The sequence below is a fragment of the Larus michahellis genome, chromosome 9, assembly GCF_964199755.1.
Source record: "Larus michahellis chromosome 9, bLarMic1.1, whole genome shotgun sequence".
Taxonomy (NCBI): domain Eukaryota; kingdom Metazoa; phylum Chordata; class Aves; order Charadriiformes; family Laridae; genus Larus; species Larus michahellis.
Genome location: NC_133904.1, coordinates 50457954 through 50478626, shown reverse-complemented (window position 1 = coordinate 50478626; position 20673 = coordinate 50457954). Strand labels below are relative to the sequence as shown.

General features: G+C 51.3%; 1 protein-coding gene across 3 annotated transcripts; it reads right to left on the bottom strand.

Annotated features, from left to right (window-relative positions):
* Nucleotides 1–1459: 1459 nt before the first annotated feature.
* Nucleotides 1460–18829, bottom strand: TMLHE (trimethyllysine hydroxylase, epsilon). Of its 3 annotated transcripts, none has more exons than XR_012588970.1 (10): nt 18690–18829; nt 18201–18452; nt 13404–13585; nt 11632–11808; nt 10574–10853; nt 9330–9449; nt 5962–6198; nt 5114–5252; nt 2575–4448; nt 1460–2468 (listed from the first exon to the last, which is right to left on the bottom strand). XR_012588970.1 is itself a non-coding variant. In XM_074600311.1 (10 exons), exons 4-10 carry the CDS (start codon nt 13582–13584, stop codon nt 4317–4319), a joined length of 1266 nt encoding a protein of 421 aa, XP_074456412.1. In that variant the 5' UTR covers nt 13585; nt 14341–14472; nt 18201–18452; nt 18690–18829; the 3' UTR covers nt 1460–4316. The 3 variants fall into 3 exon arrangements, 2 of the variants coding, with proteins under 2 accessions (XP_074456412.1, XP_074456411.1); XM_074600311.1 differs by adding an exon at nt 14341–14472 and having other exon boundaries at nt 1460–4448; XM_074600310.1 differs by having other exon boundaries at nt 1460–4448.
* Nucleotides 18830–20673: the final 1844 nt, after the last annotated feature.

The following is a 20673-nucleotide window of genomic DNA, read 5'->3' as shown; positions in this document are numbered from 1 at the left end:
ATTATTTAAGGGTTTAGGCAGAGCAGGAGGCACAAGGAGGAGTTTCCAGGAGAGTCTGTTGCTCAGGTTTGCTGCGTGGTCTGCAGATATTAAATACATTTAATATTTCCCATGCCGTCAGCAGCAGCCCGCCCTTCCTGCCCGTCTCCCAGGCGAATCACAAGGGAACGCGCTTGCACCATCTCTCTTTCCTCCAAGCTGCGATAACCTGCCCCGTTAGTTTGTTCCTGCCTCGTTTGTCTGTGAACTCCTATTGCCCCATGTCCATAGCAACCCCCTCCTGCCTCTCCGATCCCGACAGCTCTGGTCTGACTACGGTTTTTACTCGAGGCAATAATTATTATATTTTTACTACATACTCCTATATTATTAGTATATATTATATTATTATTACTATATATTACTATAATTAATTATTATAGTACTACATTGTTAGTTAACTTAGTTAAAGTACCCTGTTAAAATAGCTTCAATGTTTTCCAGTAGCCAAAAAGGAAAAGAAATGAGGAATAAAGCTAAAAATGCAAATATTTTTCAGTTTAGCTAAGTGCAGAATTAAAACATTCTTTTATATAAAGAAAAGGCTTTTAATCACTACATGTAGATGATAATCGAGGGAAGCATGGCTCAAGCGGTTGCAAGAACAAAACACATAGATTCTTCTCCCTTTTTTGGTAGCCTCTCTTGCTACCAAACTCTTCTTTGCTGGGTTGAAAGTGGCCTATTTATTTTTTTACAAGTCCTGGCTGCACCAGGGGACGGGAGGGGGGGCCACAGGAGGGGACCAGAGGGTGGACACACCAGGAGATGAAAGAGAGCAATCCCGAGACCTAAGCAGAGGGCTTTGGAGCACGCTGGGAGGAAAACACAACACTCTTGGGGCATACTGGAGGAAAAACGGGGGTTCCTGATGCAACCAGCAGGTAGATGGCGGGGGGGTGTGCGTGCTCTGGTTTGGCTGAAGGACTGAGGGCTCTGGGCAGCACCAAAAGCTGAGCGATGGGCTGTACCGCACACCCACGGGGAGCAGAGCAGTCCCAAGGGGATCCCGGGGTGACAAGACACCAACCAGAGGGATGTGGGGGGCACTGGAGGGCAAATGGGGCAGCTCCATTTTTCTCCAGGCACCCTCAGATCACCCCCCCGTGCTCCCTGTATCCCTCCACGTGTCCCCTCTCACCATCTCCATTCCCCTCCCCGCCTGTCTCTGGGATGACGGGCACCACCTCCCACAGCTCTTGAGAAACGTCCACAGTCGCACTGGCTTTTGAACAGCAATTCCTGGAGTTCTCAAAAGCAACGGGCACAGCCCGGCAGAAGAAAGGACGGGCATCGCCGCTACAGCCCTAGAGCCTGGTGGGATGGGACTTGGCATTGACTTTTTCATATTAATTTCTTGCATCTTCTGCCATCGTGTGGCCAGTGAAAGAATGAATGACGAGAAGTCAACGGAGATGCATTGGTTTACTGCTCCTCGCGTTTATTCCACCTTTGAAGGGTAATACAGACTTATTCTCAAGTTCATGATTGCTTGAAATATATATTTTGTGAAGCTGACCACTTTATAAATCATTGGTTTGAAGACCTGATTTCTCAGTTTTGGAAAACGTGTTAAACACATAGATTGGATCCCCAGAGCAGTGGGAAGGAGAAGGAAACAGTTCATCATTTATTGGCTGGAAGGATTGAAAAAGCTCGATTACAAAACCTGATCCGGTATCATTACAGCAAACGGAACCTGTTCCATAACACGGCACAACAAAGGCCTGTAGCAGGCAGGCGGCAACTGCCAAGAAGCCCTGTTCCTTCAAACAAAGTTTTGATGCTCACAAGCCCCTTTGGAAGAAGCGGGGAGAGGTGGAGCACGGGATTACACGCAGCCCTCCCCACTCCACATCTTATTGTTGGGGTGGCTGGATTCATTTCAATAATACCTATGAGGGAACGTGGTTCTTTGACATTCACGGTGAACAATTTTCCCCCAAACAGATCACACAATCACCTCGAGGAGTGTTGGCTTGGAGTTGGCTCAGAAGAGGAGGCTGGTGGCTGAAGAGCACAGCCCTTGGCAGAAAGGCACCTGTGTCACGACAACCTGTGACGGAAACACCTTGGCTGGTTCTCCCTTGTGCTAGCCAGAGTCCCCCACGCTCCAGCTCAGGGTAGCGGCACATTTTCAGCTTGCAGCTGATAAAGATGGAGGTCCCCTGAGCAGGGGCAGGTAAAGCTGATCTCACTGACTAAGGGAAGGTTTCCACACGAGCTAAGCACTTTTCCCTCATCGCCTGGGGGCACAAGGAGGGAAAAAGAGCTCAGGAAATCCTTAATACCCTCAAATAATTTGAAAGAGAGCTCCACTGCCCAAGGGCATCAAATACTGATCAGGGTCCTTTGTCAACCAACACAAAGACTGTTTTGTGGCACCAGCTCCTGCCCCATGCTCCAGCCCACAGCTTCTCCCAGAAGCACTGGGTGAAACCAAGCCCACAGCATGTGAGCGGGGCTGTGCGAGGGACAGCAAACATAACCACCGTGGTTTGCTACTTCAACGTGACTAACGAAGATTTGTAAAACTTCGCATCTAAGTTGTACTGGTGTAACCTGCACCTAAGGGCAACCTACAAACGAAACGCCTGACAAAGAGTAACAGAACGTACGCTGCAGGCTGCTCAGGGAATCCACTGGCTCAGCCTAGAGGAAAATTCAGGTTCCTGCCTGTGCCTGAGGCTGCTGTTCACAGGCCCTGGGAGACGTACCCGACAGAAGCCAGCTCACTTCACGCTTGTATTACCTGCACCACTGCTCCTGCGTCACCTCCTCACACATCCCCTGATCAACAGCTTCCTGCCAAGCCTTCGCTCAGAAACCCCTTTCAACTCCTGATCACCGCAGCGATGGCTCACCGCAGACGCAAAATACTGTGAGAGACAGCATCAGGCAGCTCAGTCCACACGAAGAGAAGCTTTCAAGGGTGTCTCTTAGCACTGGGATCTATATATTCAGTATTTAGGTTAAACAAAGGCAGCAAGTTTAGCATATACGCATCTGCGCTGCACTTGTACCTTGGACACGAGAACATCTTGCTTGCACAGGAAAGCCAGGAGTGAGAGGGACCAGCCCGGTTTTAAGGTCCAGTCAGAGGAGTGAATGCCGCCGAAGATGTGGAAGAATGAAAAATAAACAAATGCTAAAGTCCCTTCCTGGTTCTAAAATTCCAATGTTTCTAATAATGATAGGATTTGCCTTTGTTCCTTGCACTACGGCCCTTCAATGTGCCAGACTCCGGTCTATCCTGCAGCTGCCAGGAGCTGAAAGGCACCTCTGGATTCACCACCTTCATAGGCAGGAGAATCTGGTCAGGGAAAAAAAGGTCAGCCTCATCGAGCAGCCAGTGTAAAGATGCCCTAACACAAATTCCTTCTTCAGAAAAGGGGAAGGAGCAGGCAGAGTAGGAAATTTGTCAGCAAATACTGCAGCTGCTGCGTCTTTGCCCTTGATACAAGCACAGTGCAACAGGCAGAAAGAACACAAGCATTACGTTACTGGAACTCAGGGAAACGTGAGCAACACATCCCTCGTCTAACACAGTCATCTCTCCTTCCCAACATGCAGATCTTGCTACTTTCCCCATTCCCTCTAACCTAAACCTTTTCAGAAACACCCTAACTACACCAGGTTCTCTTTCCAGGCCATCCCTCAGGCAGCACGGCTCCCATCAGTGACTGTTATGGGGTACACAGTGTATTCAAGAGTAGTCACTGAAACACGCCAACAGCCCTCACTTTGAGCAGTGGCATTTTCATTATATAGGCACCAGAGACTTTCATTTCTCTAGACAGGTTAAAGTCCAGGCTGAGGTGAGACAAGACCCCCACGATTTCCATTCTGCTCTGCTAAAAAAAAAAAAATCCAAACCTAGAATGTCCAGCTGACAAAAAGGCTGAACAACAGGGAAAAATACAAAGATTTAAAATCCTGAAGGCACTTGATTGGAGGAGCACTTCACATCAGTAGGTGCTGGAGAACTTCCCGGGGTGCGATTAACCCTGACTCAGCAGAGCTGTGACAGACTGGCTGGCTGGAAAGCCCAGGCTGGGCGCACAGACAGCAAGAGCTGACCATGCTGGAAGGCAGAACACGGTCCCATAAAGCTCCCGTAACCTTTGGCTTCCACCTGCTCCCTCTCCTGAACAGGCTCCGAGAACTGCTTGAAAAGGGTGGAGGTGTCTGAGGTACGTGCAACATCTTCCTCATGGTGAAGCACCCGCACGGCGGTGCTGGAGGTCGGACTGCCTCCCCGCGGAGGGTGCTCTGGGCTAAGCCTGCAGTCCCAGTAAGCGTGCGGTGTTCAGCACGTCATCTCGCGTCAGGTAGCAGCCACAGAGCTGGCGGTACCCTGTGAACGCTTCCCGGCCGTGCAGGACGCGCCAGTTATCTATGAACAGTGCCTGCAGGGGAAGAGGAAAGGTGTCAGAGGAAGGTCAGCCACCGCAGCCAAGGCCAGGACCCTCTGACAGGACAGGTCCCGGAGCCGAAGATCCCTCGAGACTGGAAGAGCAAGTAAGGGTATGGCACAGTGGGCATGACCCTTCCCGTTCAACTCTGTCAGATGCACATGAGACTACAGCCAGCTGTTTTGTGTGATCTAGCACAGCTGTTTTATCTGAAGCCAGCAGTTCTGCTCTGCTGCTAACCACAAGTTAAAACACGACAGCTAGCAAAGCACAGAAATACATTCTGAGCCGCTTCTTTGCTCTTCTACCGGAGAGGTTGGGCAATAGTTCACCAGCAACAGAAAGTGGCCATTTTCAGCCTCTGTGGTGTCACTTCCCCCCAGGCATCCTTGGGAAGAGAGAGGTGTAGGGGCTCTGATATGATCATCTTTGCTGCCTTACCTGGAAGCTCATATTCTTTCAGGACAGTAGGAACACATACAACAGATATTACAACACTGTAACACAGGCCACCTTAAAACAGCTGTAAGGAGGAAAACTGCAGCATATGGAGCTTGCCTGGAGCATTTACCTTAGTGGCAACAAGCGTGCACATCCAAAGGAGCGCCCTGCCTCCCTCCCTGTACCAAACACACAAGCCTCCCAACTCCAAGTCCTACCTTGCCCGGCTTCAGTTTGACCCACAGTTCATTTTCTGGTCTCCTGAGCTCTGTGGTGAGTGTGCGGTGAGCAGCGTACCAGCGATGCACAACATCATAAGGCACGGTGTTGATGACAGCACGATCGTAGTTATTGTACCTAGAAGTAAAGAAGAGCTACGAGACTGCCCACATGGCTCCAGGAGCACAGCCAAGAATTTCCAAAGGGATTCCTGTAGGATTAGTCAGTATTTAGGGGAGGTTAGAGAGATGACTAGGGAGGTTATGCTGCAAGTGCAGGATTTTCAGGAGACTACACAACCCTGGGAGCAAGGAGGAGGTTACTGTCAAGTGTAAAACTGTTCTTGCTGGTTTTCCATGGAAGGATGCGCCACTGCAATGGGCAGGACTGAGGGTTGTGCAGAGTCAGTGGGAAGCAGAAGCAGTGCTGGACAGCCTCCTGCACTCAGCCAGTTTCAGAAAGCAGCCCAAATTTCCTTTGGAAGGGGACCAGTCTGCGCTCCCCCTGTTCCCTATAGGCCAGGCTAGCTTCTAGAGGCTTTTTCAGGGAAGGGCTGAATTCTACTGCCTCTCAAATTAAATGAGATGAGGGCACAGGGCTGAAGGGATGATGACAGGAGTGAAAAATCAGAGCTCAGCACTGACACTCATCTATGTATTGGTGGTTCTGACACTTCCGATAAAGCAGCAATGTGCAGCCCAGGAGGAAATGCACGGTGTTTCTGTGGTTTCACCCCACCCCTCAAACATATGTTGCTTTTCAGTTTACAATATCTTCTGGAACACCACTACCATCTGCCACAATCCCCTCTCCTCCCCATAAGCAAGAGACCTCATGTTGACGTTACCTGATCAGATAAAGCTCGTTGTTCCAGGGATAGACATTGAGAACTGGCCCAACTCCGATCATGTGGTTGTGACAGTCTCCCACGTTCTCAACATACTCGTGCTTCAGGGGCACCTTGCTGAGGAGCTCGAACTGATCAGGGGCTTGCCGGAGAACCTGCTCTGCCGCGTAGAAACCATCCACCAGCAGCGTCCGCCCGCCCGTGCCCTCGTGCTTCAGGCAGTGAAACACTTGGATGCTGCATGGGCAAAAGAATCAAGAATTAAAGTACACCAAGAGCACAGGAGAAAAGACCTTGGCTGCCCGCCCCATGGACAGACAGCATTGCTCTTGGACCCAGTCAGATGTCAATGGATGCATCACCCTTCTCACTTCACTAAGACCTGCCAAGGAATGGAGACAGACCAGCAAGAAATGGCTGTACCTGCCGTTTCTTTAGGCCCAATCTCAGACATTTGGCTTTCCGAGAAGGTGGTTAACTGCTTACACGGCCTCCCAGATCAAGTGACATGAGTCTGGGAGACTTCAAGTGGTGCAGGATCAAGCCTGTGTCACCCAAAGTCCATCCAGGCAGTAGGATGTAGAGGTTCAAAAGCATAAAACCAACTTCTCTAGAATATTTCAGAACAAGAGGACAGTTAAAGAAATGCTGGTTGTACTGTTGAGGTCTCCAGGAAAGACGAGGGGAGTCCAGGGTGACTCTAATTCAATGGTCTCCCACAAACAGTCAAGAGAAGTCCCTCAACACCCTTAAAGACCCTTTGGAAAGCCTGGAGCAGAGAAGCTTACCTACAGGGACATCCCCTCCCCAGTGGGAAGCCATCCAACTCAGCTTCTGTCCTTCTATTCCATCTCTGAAGCTTCTCCTTCCCTTCATCCAAGCAAGGCAGGCATTGTACAAATCGGTTAGGAACAAATACTCAGGAGCTGCCTCGAGCCACCTACTCCCAATTTTCACAGTGTACAAACTTCACTTGATAAAAAATTAATTGCGACCTTCTGGGAAAGCCTTTATCTCCTGATCTCCCTTCAGGGCCTCTTAACCCAGTCCCACAGCAAGTGATGTGGCAGGAGCTCCCCGCTCCACCCTCACCTTTTCACCTGGGTGCTCCAGCCTCCCCTCTACCCACAACAGGTTCAGGATAATTTTACAAAATCAGTCCACCAGCACTGGAGCAAAGGACACACCGTGCCTCAAAGGCACCCGCCTCCTCCTGCGGCTCGGGGCACTGAGAAAGCCTCTTCTAAGGGCAGGCTCTATGGGTACAGTCTTTCCCATCGCTTGGGGAGTTTCTATCCTCTACCCTTTGCAATAATTTAACTTGAAACTTGTCAGATTTGGTTGATTTCAGCAAAGCAGTGGGGGAAAGCAGACATTCAAATGAACACATCTTTCTTGAAAAACACCCCATTTCATTTAGAAGCAGGTCAAAGACTGTTTCAAGTGATTTGGAAGCAAGTCTGAAACAGTCTGGGAAGAAGGGATTTCTGGCAGAGATGGGGGCTCAGGAAAGCCAGAAATTCATGTTTTTCCTGCACAACTATGGTTTCGCAGGATTGCAAGCACTAATAGTTAGGCCTGCTAAATTAGCCCATGCTGTTGTTTGATACACTTCAGTTGGCTGCAGATGCGAATACGCCTACCTGAAGGGAACCCTTCCAAGTGGAAAAGAAAGGTATAAAAATAGCTAATGAGCACTATAGTTCTGGCACCAAGCAGTTTAATCAAAGCTCTTTTGTAGGCTGAAGTTCTGATTACTAATTACTTGATTTGATTTTAGGGAAGATTTTGTGAGCTCCTAACACAAGTCAGCCAAGCAGGTAACACTGTGCAGGTCACGAAAGCACACGGGTTCTGCAGGCAGCTGTTCACCAAAACCAGGGAAGCCAACTAGATCTGGCTTGAAGCATGTGGCAGCACCCATGCTTTATGCATATACTCCTAGCCCCACAGAGCACAACAAAATCCACTTACTTTGCTCCTGACACTGAGCTGCTTCAGAACAAACATCACCACCCAAAATCTTCCTGCCTGGCTGGGCAGAGAACAGTGCTGAGGGTGCCGCCTGGGTAACTCTACCTTCCCTGGTCTGAAGGGCTGCTCCGAAATCCACATTTGTCCCACCAGATCTCACCCCTTAGTCCCCCTCTGCTTCCACAGCTCTGCACCACGGGCCTTTCCCATTAAGATGTTCAGCAAGTCAACTGCCTCACTTGGGAAGGGCTAATCCTGCCCCAGGGCAGGAGGCGTGGACTGGATGACTCCTCTTTGTAGCCCTAGTTCCCCAGGAGATCACAGCACTTCCATCAGCTCTCCCCCAGGCTGTTTCCCGATGATTCCCTTCTTGACTGAGATGAAAGCGGACAAAAAAAAAAATTAAGCTAGAAATTAAGCCTAAATCTCTTGCACTTCACTGTGAACCACGACCAGGGCTGCTGCCTTTCTTTCTCCAGCTGTGTGTAAAACTCACAGCCCAGAGGCTGTACCAGAACAGCAGTTTGCAAACTAGCATTTGGGAAACAATGCTGTAGCTACAAACAGCTTCTAAAAAGCACAGACGGGTGCAAATGTCGAAGGGCTGGGGAAGCCTTGTTTCTGGCTACCCACAGGGCTCCACCACTGTGCCAAAATGCAAACCCCAACCTGTTTGAACCGAGGCAGAGTGACTGCACAGAGCATACGTGAGCACAGCACGTACCGCTCGCGGCTTGGGAGGGCAGAGGCAGTGGCTGCAGGCTGTGCCAAGGCTGTTCTCCCTCCTTCCCTGGAGGCTACCGCTAACAGGGCTCAGCCAGCGAGAGAGAGGTGCTCATGTGGGCGAGGAGGGCTTGCTCCAGGTCAGCAGGATCAAGTCAAAGTGAACTTCTGCAGCAGCTTTGTCCAACAGCTGGTAAGGGACACTTGCGGCAGGAGCTGAGCCTTGCCAAAGATACCCAAAAGACAAATCAGGTCAACTGCTCATTTCCGGGAGGCTGAATGCTGTGTGTCACTTTTGACACCGAGGAGGGTGATTTCAGAAGAGACTGTCAGATAAGCTTCAGGGTAGCACAGAAGTGATTACAGCACTGAGCCTTCTTTGTGGCTACAAGACTACTTGAACCACAGCGTACCACACAGCAGCCAGTTATCTAACAGTCAAACCCTTCATTGCCTGCATTCTGGAAGACGTAGAAGTTTCAACCATAGGAAAAAGTATGTACAGACTATCCCACTCCACAGGGATCAGACAGGCCCCAGAACTGCTGTGTGACTAGCAGAAGTACAATCCAGTGGCAGCACTGGAGACAACGAAGCCTGTGCTGATAGAAACGGCATCACTGAGAATCGCTCCTGCCACTGTGTGTCTGTGAAGCAGCACAAGCACTTACCCGCAGGGTTCCTGGAAGTAGGTTGTGTCTGTGTGACGATCCAGAGCCAGCTTGGTGTAGGCTGTGTCTCCCCGAGAGAAGTCAGAGGTAAAGTACCACATTCTGCCATAAATGGTCTCCCTGCAAAAGAGGCAGGCAGTTACCACAGTGCTGCGGGGACCAGCGTGGTGGTAGAGCAGACCCTCTCTTGCATTTGAGGTTACTCCCCTCCATCCTATGTACTGAGTAAATTAAAGCAAAACAACTTAACAAAATTCACATTGTCCAGAGATGGGGCTTCTAATACCTCCTCTAGTATTGAGTTTCACTATTTCCTCCCCAAAAGACTGATGGCAATGAGTCTTGCTTCCCCTCCACAAATACAGATCTTTCCACACCAAACATCAGCCAAATCAAGGAAGCCACTGAGCAACACGAGGAGGTGCCAAAGCGCAGCCAGCCCTTGCCTGTACCACCGCAGGGTTGCCCAATAATCCCATTTCTTGTTCTTAGGATCCTGCATTTTCCCCCGCCTCCCCCCGACAAAATGCATGGACGGGAAGAGACAAAAGGCAACGACAAACAGTACTCAGGGGGTACAGGGTGAGGGTACCCGGAGAAAAAAGTTGGCTGGTTATTCCTTGGAGCACCTCATTTCTATTTGGAATGACTATTCATTAAAAGAAGTCCCTCCTCCTCCAGTGGCCCAAGGCAAGTTAAACTGTTTCTGCAGCTTAGATAAAACTTGCAGCTCAAACCCCAGCTTGCCACGCTGCTGGTGTGTTTTAAACACAGAAGAAACATTTCTCAATATTTTTCTTTAGGGAGAGCTACAAAAGGTTTCTGCTCTCCCTGGCTCCCAGGGCCAGGGCTGCCCTCCTAACCTTTCAAGTCATAACAGGAAATGTCTCTCTTTGCAAAGCTCAAGTCTTCCCAGACAGGCAACTTCCTTCAGTCACTCCTCTGTGCGCAGTCCCACTGTCACAAAAGTCATCACATGCTCCCGAGGCAGCTCCACAACCTGGTGACTCCAGGCTCCCCCCTAAATAGAGTGCACTGGGGGATCTGAAATATTCCACCTCAGTTCAAGTGGACTGCCCAGAGACTGCAGAAGACCCAGACCTTTTGTTTGCAAACCAGGCTGCACTGCACAACACGTAGGGATAAGACAGCAGCACCTTTCCAAACAAAAGTAAAATTACAGTCTGCCCTTCACAGCTCCTCTCCAAAGCTGTCAGTGGCCTTCCCAGGGCAGCCCTAGTTACCTGATTAAGCTGATCCTTTCCGCTAAGATTTCTGTGTCCTCTTTGGTGGGAGTGACATTATCTACGAAAGCAATCCCGTATAACAAGAAGTTTTGCAGGAACTCCTTCAGCCCCTCGTCTGTCTCCAGGAAACTCCGGCAGTCGACGGATGGGACCTGGGCTTGGCGGTAGATTTCTGCGTTCCAGAGAATGCGCGGGTGCATGACCTGCTGCTTCTGCCCCTCGTAGCTGTTCTTCACCAGCCACTCCAGCCCATACCGCGTCACGTGCCCGTCCGGCCCTTCAACAAGGGAGAAGAGTCACAGTAACCACAATTGCACTGAACAGCCCGAGATTGTGGTCAGTGCAACCATCAGCCTAGGACAGTCCTCACTCTTTTAATTTTGTTTGGTGACAGATTCTTTGCACCCTGATGCCACCCAAAATATTATCTGCTTAAGGCCACCAGTCCTAAAAGCATTGCCCCTGCTGCAACAACTCCAAATTCAGAGCTAAGTGTTTCAACTTCAGCGGTTTTGTTTTCTATTGACAGGACTCCAAGGAGAAGTAAAGCACTGAAATCAAGCCCATAAATAAAGGTAAGCTACAACAAAAGGAAGCAAGCAGCTGGGAAGCTGAGGAGAAAGCTGAGGAGAAAGGACAGAAGATGTGAATTCTGATCAGGGACACCAGCTCAAATAGGACAGGGTAAGAAAAAGAAAACAACCGTTTCTTGACCAATCTGTTCACTATCTGCATTGCTGCTGTGTTCAAACAAACCAGTAAAATACCCAGACCCTGAAGATACACACTTCTCTACCCAAAAAGGGCTGGGGGGAGAAGGGGAGGAAAAACAGACACAAATTTAAGATTAAGACATGTTTACAGTAACAGCACTGCTCAGATGAGCAGTGTTTAAGTTCTGCTTATAGCTAAATCTCTTCCCAAAACAGCTACTGATTTAGAGATAAGGCTGCCCTCTCGCAGCAAACCTAAGGGTGGGATTCATCCACAAGGCTCCCTCTGAGCAGGGCTGGTGGTCCATAAAACACACAGGGTACAGTCACTTTGCCACTTACACGTGAGGAAGAGCGTGGTCTCATCCACTCGGACAGCCTTGGGTTTGATTCCCAGGTCCACACTAGCCGTGTCCAAGCTGCGCTGGTTCGTCTTGGCATTGTAGCAGGAAGCTGAGCGGCAATGGTCCCGCAGCCAGACAAAATCGAAGCGCATCAGGGTGTTCGCATACCTGAGCTCTGCAAAGAAGGTCAGGCTTGAATGATGCATCGGCGCGAGCAGTGAGAAAAAACAAAGCCAAGAACTGAAGCCGAGAGCCCACAAGTTATGATCCTACTCATAGGGGATGCAGAGGCTGTGAGACTTAGCACCTCTGTACATAAATTAAGCTAGCTCGTCATACGATGAAGACCACACAGAATATCTTCATAGAAAGCCTGGCTCTCGCCATGGTCTCCCTTCTTACCAAGTCTACAGGCAATCTCATCCCGCAACAGGAAGGAGCACAGCTAATAAACATGCTGGCCACACACTTACCTCTATCGTCTCTCTTCAACAATGGTACATTCGGAGCTGTACAGCCGCTGCTGTACGAAACATAGTTGTAGTCCCCAGCACAGGAATACAGGTAAGAGTCAACCAAATAATCACACCAACATCCAAACATTACAGACAACATCACCACCTCGACGCAAAGCCTTGATATCCATTTAGCATCACAATAAAGCTTCTCCTGCTTGTTCCATCCTGGGACAGCTTAGGAATACTCAAAGCCCTTCTGAAGGGGGTCAGAGCCAGCAGAGGCAACAGGAGAGCATTCCCCGCTCTAGCCCTACTCAGTTTTGAAATCCAAGTATCCGAGGTCATTTTGCAGTGGGAAAACAATATCCTTTCTTGGGGTCACTATGTTGGATAAAGTGCTGAACAATTCCCTTTGGTTACAAGTGACTCAGAGCACCAACTAGCCTCAGCAGACATCATCCAGGCAGACAGGCGCTGGAGAAACCAAACAGGCCGTGGGGAAACATGTGCCTCAGTTACCAAAAATCAGCATTAGACAGCATTTACAACTGGCTCGCTGCGTCACCTTCCATTAAGACACACTCTCCTTGCTTTTTGACTAAGCAGTCTCACAGTGAGGTACACTTTGCATCAAAAAAGGCTTTTGTGCCCCGCTGGCTCCTGCTGCTCATAGAATTGTCTAGGTTGGAAGGGACCTTTAAGACCACCCAGTCCAACCATTCACCTAACACTGCCATAAACCACCACAAAACCATGTGCCTCAGCACCACATCTGCCCATCTTTTAAATACCTCCAGGGACGGTGATTCCATCACTTCCCTGGGCAGCCTGTTCCAATGTTTGATAACCCTTTCCATCCAGCCACACAGATAGGCTGCTTGCAAACCTGCTCCAACAACTGCGTTTCACCATCAGTGTTTTAAGGAAAACCGGCACAAGTGGGTGCTAGGGAGCAGGGCACACACCAAACCAGCCATCCTGATTGAAGTCAGAGCCTGGAGCATTACACAGAAGACAAGTGACTGACAGGGCAAGGCTCAGACGCAGTTATTGTTCAGGAATCCCTTGATTTGATTTCCAATTTAGCATCATTTTGTTTGTCATAAAAGACTTACTACCAGCAGACAAACCTGCTCCTGCCTTTGGGAATTCCCAAAGGGAACACAAAACAGACACCAGCGTGCATCCCTCTAACACAGGCCATTTCAGAAAAAAACCCCAAAAATCACTCCCAGGGAACGAGGTCAGGAAAGTCTCACTCCTTTCCCCAAACCAACTCAAAAGCAGATACACACGCACCCAACACACCTACCTAGATGGTCACCATGTAACTGCCAGGCACACTTGAGGGACTCTGGGGCTGTGTGATGCCAGCGAGCTGCAGCAGCGGGAACGGTCCTTCTGTCACAGGGCAGCCACAGCGAGCTATGTCGAGTGCTTCCCCTCAGCTGGTACGGCACCTTGAAGAGCCACGCCAGCCTCCTGCACCACATCCTGAGCAGCCAGGAGAGAGAGAAAGAACAAGGTGACTCAGTTGTGCTACTGCATCACATCCCGGTGTGGATCTCTGTGCTCGTATGCCAGCACCGTAAGCACTTCTCGGAAAGCTGGTATTGTCCTGCACAATTCAGTCTACTAACAACGAGGCAAGTGAGAACTAGCCCACTGAGGAGGAAGAAAAGAAGAGGGTACAGTGACCGGCAGCCTGGCCAGAGGAGCAAGTCACCTCCCAGGCACCATTTGGACATGAAAAACAACTAAACACAGAGTTTGGAGAGTCTGGTATTAAACGCCTTCACTGTGAAGTCCAAGTACCAGCGTCACTTTTGCATTCTCCCAGTGACAAGGCAACCAGGCATGCTGCCAAGCTTTTTCCAGTGCCTACAATCTACGCTTATTGTTAACAACACACAACAGACTACGCAACAACCTCCATGAAATTGAGTGCTTTACCCTTGCTTAGACCAGCTGCAGCAGATACTTCTGCAGACATCACCAACACCCTGGAGGAGGACCATGAAGTTGCATGTGAAAACTGGCTGCCCTCAAAAACTGCTTCCATTACATGCAACAGGGAATTAACTATTAGGGGATCAATGAATTTTTTAAACAAACAAGCTGATCCAATCCACACACATCAGCTGGAAACAGAAGGAGGAGAGACGAGGGTGTCTTGCTTATTTTGTGACAACCATAAGCAACAGCAGAAAACAGTCCTGAGAAGAAACCACTGAGATCCTAGGATTTACCAGGCAAAGCAATTCCAGAAGAGGCAGCTGTGTGTTCAATGCTCTTGTGCAAAACACTGGCAAAACCTCATCTGCTGCAGGTCTTGTCCCCTCTCCAGCCTTCCCAGTTTGCATCACCATTCCTGGAGAGAACTAGAGTGATCAAGGAAGCAGAGAAAAGTGACCTTGGGTAGAGAAGCAAGAACTAGAGGAAGCAGTAAGCCAGCCACTTCTAAAAAAAGTACGCAAAACAACAAGGAGGAAGAAAATCTCTGTTTCCCATGAAGGACACAGCTGGCACAGAAGAGAAACCAGCCATGGTTAACCTTGGGCCAGAGATTAGAAGGTGATTTCTAAGAGGGAGATTTGTAACAACTCTTCAATACAAAGAGTGAAGCCTGTGAAACTCTTTATCGATGTTGACTGAGCTGCAACATCCTGAAAGGCTCCAGCATCCTCACTACAGACAGAGAAACTGGGGCACCAGAGAACTTGCACAGCCTGAGCCAGAGCTACCGGGCATCTGAACACACACGAGAACACTCACTTTTCCCTTTGGTGGTCTCCAGCCAGAATATGAGTTTTTGTAGAAATGCCAACGCTAAGTTCTGGAAGAATGCTTTTCAACCCACCCCAGCTTTGAAAATTTAGTATAGGAAAAAGAATTAGCCAACTTTAATACACAAACTTCATAACTAAGTGAAGAAAATCCGCAGCTATAGAAAACCAGGAGCTGATTACAATGTTTAGTGGCTTTACAAAGCCTAGAGAAATAATTTAACCTCCTGAACCAAGCACTCCAACTCACAAAGCTGAAGACTATTCTTTGAGACACACAGGACAGAAGACTCTGTCCAGGTTGGCTTTTGGACACGAAGGATATCCACTAACCCAACAGAGGGGGGAAAAAAGACGCAAGCTTGTTTGCACGCGCCTGATATCGCCTCACACAGGACCCAAAACTGATAGGAAAAGCTCATCTACAAATCCATTTAGAAAGTGGCCTCTGCCTGGGGCAGCTCCAGCTGTAGTTATCTCTTTCTGCACGTGTTCCTTTTATCTTGGCCTCTTCAATATCAAAACTTACCAGCGAATAAACACAGGTAATGGAAAGTGACCCAGATATTTAATCTAATCAATGAGACCTCTTGCTTCTCTGCTGTTCTTGCTGGAAGCAGACATCACACAGTTCACAGAGAAGCCTTAAATTAAATCTTTCTGAGATATACTAAGTCTAAGAGGAGATGGAAGTAAAAAAATCGATATGATTAGACAGGATTTACATTTTGCCTTTGTGTTTGTTTAATCAGAACTAACAGCTCTCTCCTGGCTGGAATTAATTACATGAACAGCTAACTCCTTCCCCCAGTCCTCCTGTTTACCTGACCTTTACGCTTCTCATCTTTACGTTGTCCAGACCACACGCAGCTCACCTGGGCAACAGCGAAAGGCAGCAGCTGAGAGATTCCCAGACAAAATTTCCCTTGAAATTCAAACAGAAAGGGCAGGAGGGAGAAGTCGTTAAACTACCCTATGCATAAACGCAAGTGGACTTTGAGAAGGGAGAGGTGTTCAATTACCAAGTCTGCCCTGCCACCCAAGCGAGACAAAATCCCGTGCGGACATTAAATATGCATATCTTCTGCATGGCTCACCATCCAAGAGTCCACCGCAGGGTGGATGAAAAATAGGAGTATGCATGGAACCCACGCTAGAAGTGACAGGGTGAGCCGGAGGAACAGAGCTGTGGGTGCTGGAGGGAAAGACAGAAAACTCAAATATACTGTAATTTGAGGAACTGCTGTAAGTCTCTTGAGAGAAAAGACAAGAGAGACACTGTGAAAGGAGGAGGAAGGAAGAGTGGGCCTCACGAGGGGCTGGTCCGTCCAGGAGACTTCCCGCCTGGCCCCTCAGCACTTTGTCTCACTGCTGACACAGGCAGCATTTGAAGTAACTAATACTGGGGGTTAAGCTCTTTGATAAAAAGCCACAATTACCGTTTTGAGCAAAGAAAAATACCAAGCTGGAAAAATGAGTAACCAAATAGTTTCAGCAATGAAAACATGTATGGAAGGAGAAATCACACAAAATCTGTGGTCTTTAGCCAGCCTTCAGCCAAAACCTTCCAGTAACACGGTGACACCGGCCTGCTGGCATTAGGGAAGCCACTCTGATGCCCTGGCTGCTGATGCCGTGATCAGACCTGTTTCAGCACTCTGTGACAGTGTGTCCAGCCTGTTTTTCAAGCTCATTTGGCATCTGAAAACAATTATCTGTTTTCCATTAAGCATTTCCAAACATTCAGTTGCTTACACTCACACATCCTTTTTCGTTGCTAGAAGCATCCAGCTAAAGCAAAGGTTTCTGCTCATAAGAAACAGGAAAATTTCAGTAGCGCAACAAGGCTTACACTTCAAAAAGAGAGAGAAAGTGAAAATAAATTGTTTTTCAAGGCAGCCTGAGACATACTGTCTGTGAATCTCAGACAGGGCACGCATCCTGCTGGCCTCTTGGCTACATATGGCTCGTATAAACTGACATTTCTATCCGCTTCGGAAGACGTACCCCAACACCACACAGAGCCACTGCTTGAGCGAAGGTAGCACAGATAGAAAAAGTAGCGCTGCAAAGGCTGAGACAGGGCTGCTGCCTTGAGGGGGCTCTGCCAGAACCAGATGAGCCCAAAGTACACTAACCTGGTGACATACACCCTGCTGTGGCAGGCCAAGCCCGCTGGGATGGCTGGCATCTCAGACACTAGATTGCCAGCAGAGTTAAAGGTTTAACAGCCCGAGGTGACCCAGCTTACCTATTAATTACAAAAGAAACAAAAGGCAGATTGGCTGCCCCTGCTGAGAAAGGCTCCTGCCCCCCCGCAGCTGCAGCAGACAACTCTATTAGATCTCAGCTGTCAGGAATCAGATTCCCCTTCCAGCCCTGCCCCGCAAGGGATTTCAATTAAATTAAGGAGCTAATAAAGACATCCCAGACACTGCCAGCTTCACAGCTACTTTATTTTCCTAGAAGTAAAGGTAATTATCTGCTCACCCCACATTTAACACCAACCACCTGACTCCAGACCCCCCTTCCCATAACCTTATTGCAGTCTCCTCTCTGCAGTTTCTTCATCTATCTCAAGCAAAACCCTTTCAGGCTGCCCAGCTTAGCAGAAAAAAAGCTATAATTCTTTTTTCCAGCAAAGCAGCCAGCCCTCGTGGTGTATCTCCCCCACAGGGATACTTATTGCAGTAAACTCTTATTATTAAATCACTTCATTCACCCGTTCTGGGTCCTGCCCCGGCAGAGAGGGGCCAGGCAGCTCTCCTGGGCAGGGAGGGGTTGTCTTTTACCAAGGAAGGGGAGACAACAGCTCTGCCCAAGAGCTGCCCTTGGCTGCAAGCTTTCATTCACAGACTAACGGGATCTGACCTCTTAATCCCTGCCGACCTCTGGGTCACAAAATGTTCATAGAACAGTTTGGGTGGGAAGAGACCTTAAAGGCCACCCAGTGGCACCCCTGCCCTGGGCAGGGACACCTCCCACCAGCCCAGGTTGCTCCAAGCCCCGTCCAACCTGGCCTTGAACCCCTCCAGGGATGGGGCAGCCACAGCTTCTCTGGGCAACCTGGGCCAGGGGCTCACCTCCCTCACAGCAAACAATTTCTGCCTGAGATCTGATCTCAATCTCCCCTCTTTCAGTGGAAAACCCTTCCCCCTTGTCCCATGGCTCCCCTCCCTGCTCCAGAGTCCCTCCCCAGCTTTCCTGGAGCCCCTTTAGGGACTGGAAGGTCTCCCTGGAGCCTTCTCTTCTCCAGGCTGAACCCCCCCAGCTCTCTCAGCCTGTCCCCACGGGAGACAGCAACCTGGGACAGTTCACGTTACCTGGGACCGTGCGAGCAGGGGGCTGAGGTGGGGGAAAAGATGGAGCGAGGCTTCAAGAGGGGCTTGGGACGTTAAACGAATTAGACGGTCTCTGCTGATGGCCACGGCACTCTCTGCTCCCTTCTCCTGGTCCCTGCACCCACCAGACCAAGAACACTGCTGGAAAGCCTTTACACATTTACTGCCGCACAAACATCAGGATGCCGATGCTACCCGAGAAGCCAATGGCTCTTAAATCCGGGCCTCGCTGACCTTTTAAAGACAAAAATAAAATAAAAATAAAGTAACAACCACGTTACAAACTGCAACTTTGAGCTCCGGGGTCCCTCAGCTGAGGCGGCCCAAGAGCAGCCCCCGCACCACCACCGCCCGTCCCGGCAGCGCACGGCGGGCCCCGGGAGGGAGGGACGGACCCCAGTGAGTGCCAGGCCCGACCCACGCCGCCAGGCCCGGGACCGGAGCCGGGCTCTCCCTCAGGCCCCGACCCACCTCGGCAGCTCCTCCTGCGCGGCGTTCCCGGTCCCCGAGGCCGCGAGGGAGCAGCGAGGCCGGGCCGGGGAGCGGCGGCGGAGCCGGAGCCGCCTCAGGCGGCGTCAAACGGCGGCGGGGCCGCGGCGGGTCCGCCCCGGGGCGGGGCCGGGCCACCGAGCGCGGGCGGGCCCGGCTAGAGCGCCGCCCGCCATAGAGACAGGCCGGCGGGGGTGGGGTAGAGCGCCCGCACCATAGAGACGGTACGGGATGATGAGGGGACAGGGGCGGAACGGGCCAGGCCAACGCCGCCCTCCGCGGGAGAGGGGCAAAGCACGGCCTGCATCGGGCGGCAACGGGAAACGCTGCCGTGAGCGGTTCCAGCGGCTGTAAAGAGCTGGGAGGCCGCCGTATAGAGCGCCGCGTACACCATAGAGACCCAGCAGGGCAGCTAGAGCACCGCACACACACCATAGAGACCTAGGTGGGCGGTTAGAGCGCCGCAGCGAGAGCCGGTGTCCTGAGAGCGTGGAGACGGCGGGAGCGGCGGAAAGTCGCTGCGCACAGGGAGTGTCTGTGGAGAGGGTCCCGCCGGCCAGCAGGCGGGGCGGCGAAGAGGCGTATTACTGCTTTAACCGTGGAGCTCCCCCGGGGTGGGGGGAGACCATAGAGAGGCATGCTGCAGTGTAGAACGTCGCGGGGCGTGCGTCACGGGGCGGCGCCGGGGCCTCCATGTTAATGATGGCCGCGGGCCGGGCCTGGGGGACCTGTCGGGAGATGCCAGCACCGGCCGGGGGCGGGGAGTGGGGCTCAGACACCACCTTTTGGGGTATAAAGTGCTGATTTTCATTTAAAGGCACCGTGACGCCGTCTCGCGTGCGGGGGAGGCGTGGAGCCGGGCGGCGGAGGCGGGCAGGCCGCGGGTCCGCCCGCTGGAGGGCCGTCTCGCCTCGGTGGTGGCGGCTGCCGCCTCCCCTCCGCCTCGCTGGGAGCCTGTTCCCAGCCCTGAAAATGCCCGGGGGCTTCTCCCAGCCAGGCCTGCTGGTGACCCTGCCCTGGGCAGGGGACACACACCGCGGGGCTCCTTGGGGCAGCAGCTTAGGTACCGGGTGCGTCAGGTTGTTCTCCGGCACGAAGCATCTTCAGGGCAGGATAGTGGTACCGAGCTGCCTTTGGGCACGGGGGGAGCGGGAGCACGCAGGTGGCAAGGGGTGAGACAACATGACACACGGTGGCACTGGAGCGCTGAGGGTTGGTTACGTGTGGGTGGCTTGAATCCCTCCGTCCTATGCTTAAATGTGATGTTTCTGTAGAGGGGTTGATACCCGCCCCCCATCCTCTGCTCGTCCTATCAGCAGTTGTCTGCTGCGCCTGTGGTGCTGAGGAGAAGCCCCTCCCGACCCTGTTCCTCCCTGCGGGTGGCTGGCTGGCCCGGAGGGTGTCCCAGGATGTCCCTGACAGCTGGGGACAAGCTGTGCTGGCAGGCGGTGGGGAGGGCAGAACCTGCTGGAGCGGGCTAACCCAGCACATCGGGCACATGCTGAGCGGTGCTGAGCCCCGGCGTCCTCAGAGGTGCTGCATGGCCGGGTGACTCTGGGATGGGGACCGCAGCCCTGGGAGCCAGCTGCCCTGGCTCACGTGCTGGCGATGGGACAGGTCGAGGTCTCAGTTCTCCCTGCCCGCTACCTGTGTAGACAAACCGCCCCAGTGGAGTGCCCAGTGCGTTTACCCAGTGTGGTATCTGTGCTGTGCTATACTTTCCACACCCAGTTTTCCAAAATTCAGGCTTTTTGAGTCCTTCCAGTTACCCTGCCATCGCACTCCTGTGGTCTGACAAGAAGCAGAGCAGCCGCATGCTGTGATTGCCTTCGCAGCGAGGGGACGTGGTGGTGTGTCACCGCCGCTTGCTTGTTTTCCAAGAGTGTTTTTCAGGAAAGGGGTGGGGGCGGCGCCTGGAACGGGGAGAGGAGCTGGCGGGGATCTGCTGCTTCCCAAAAACTTGGTG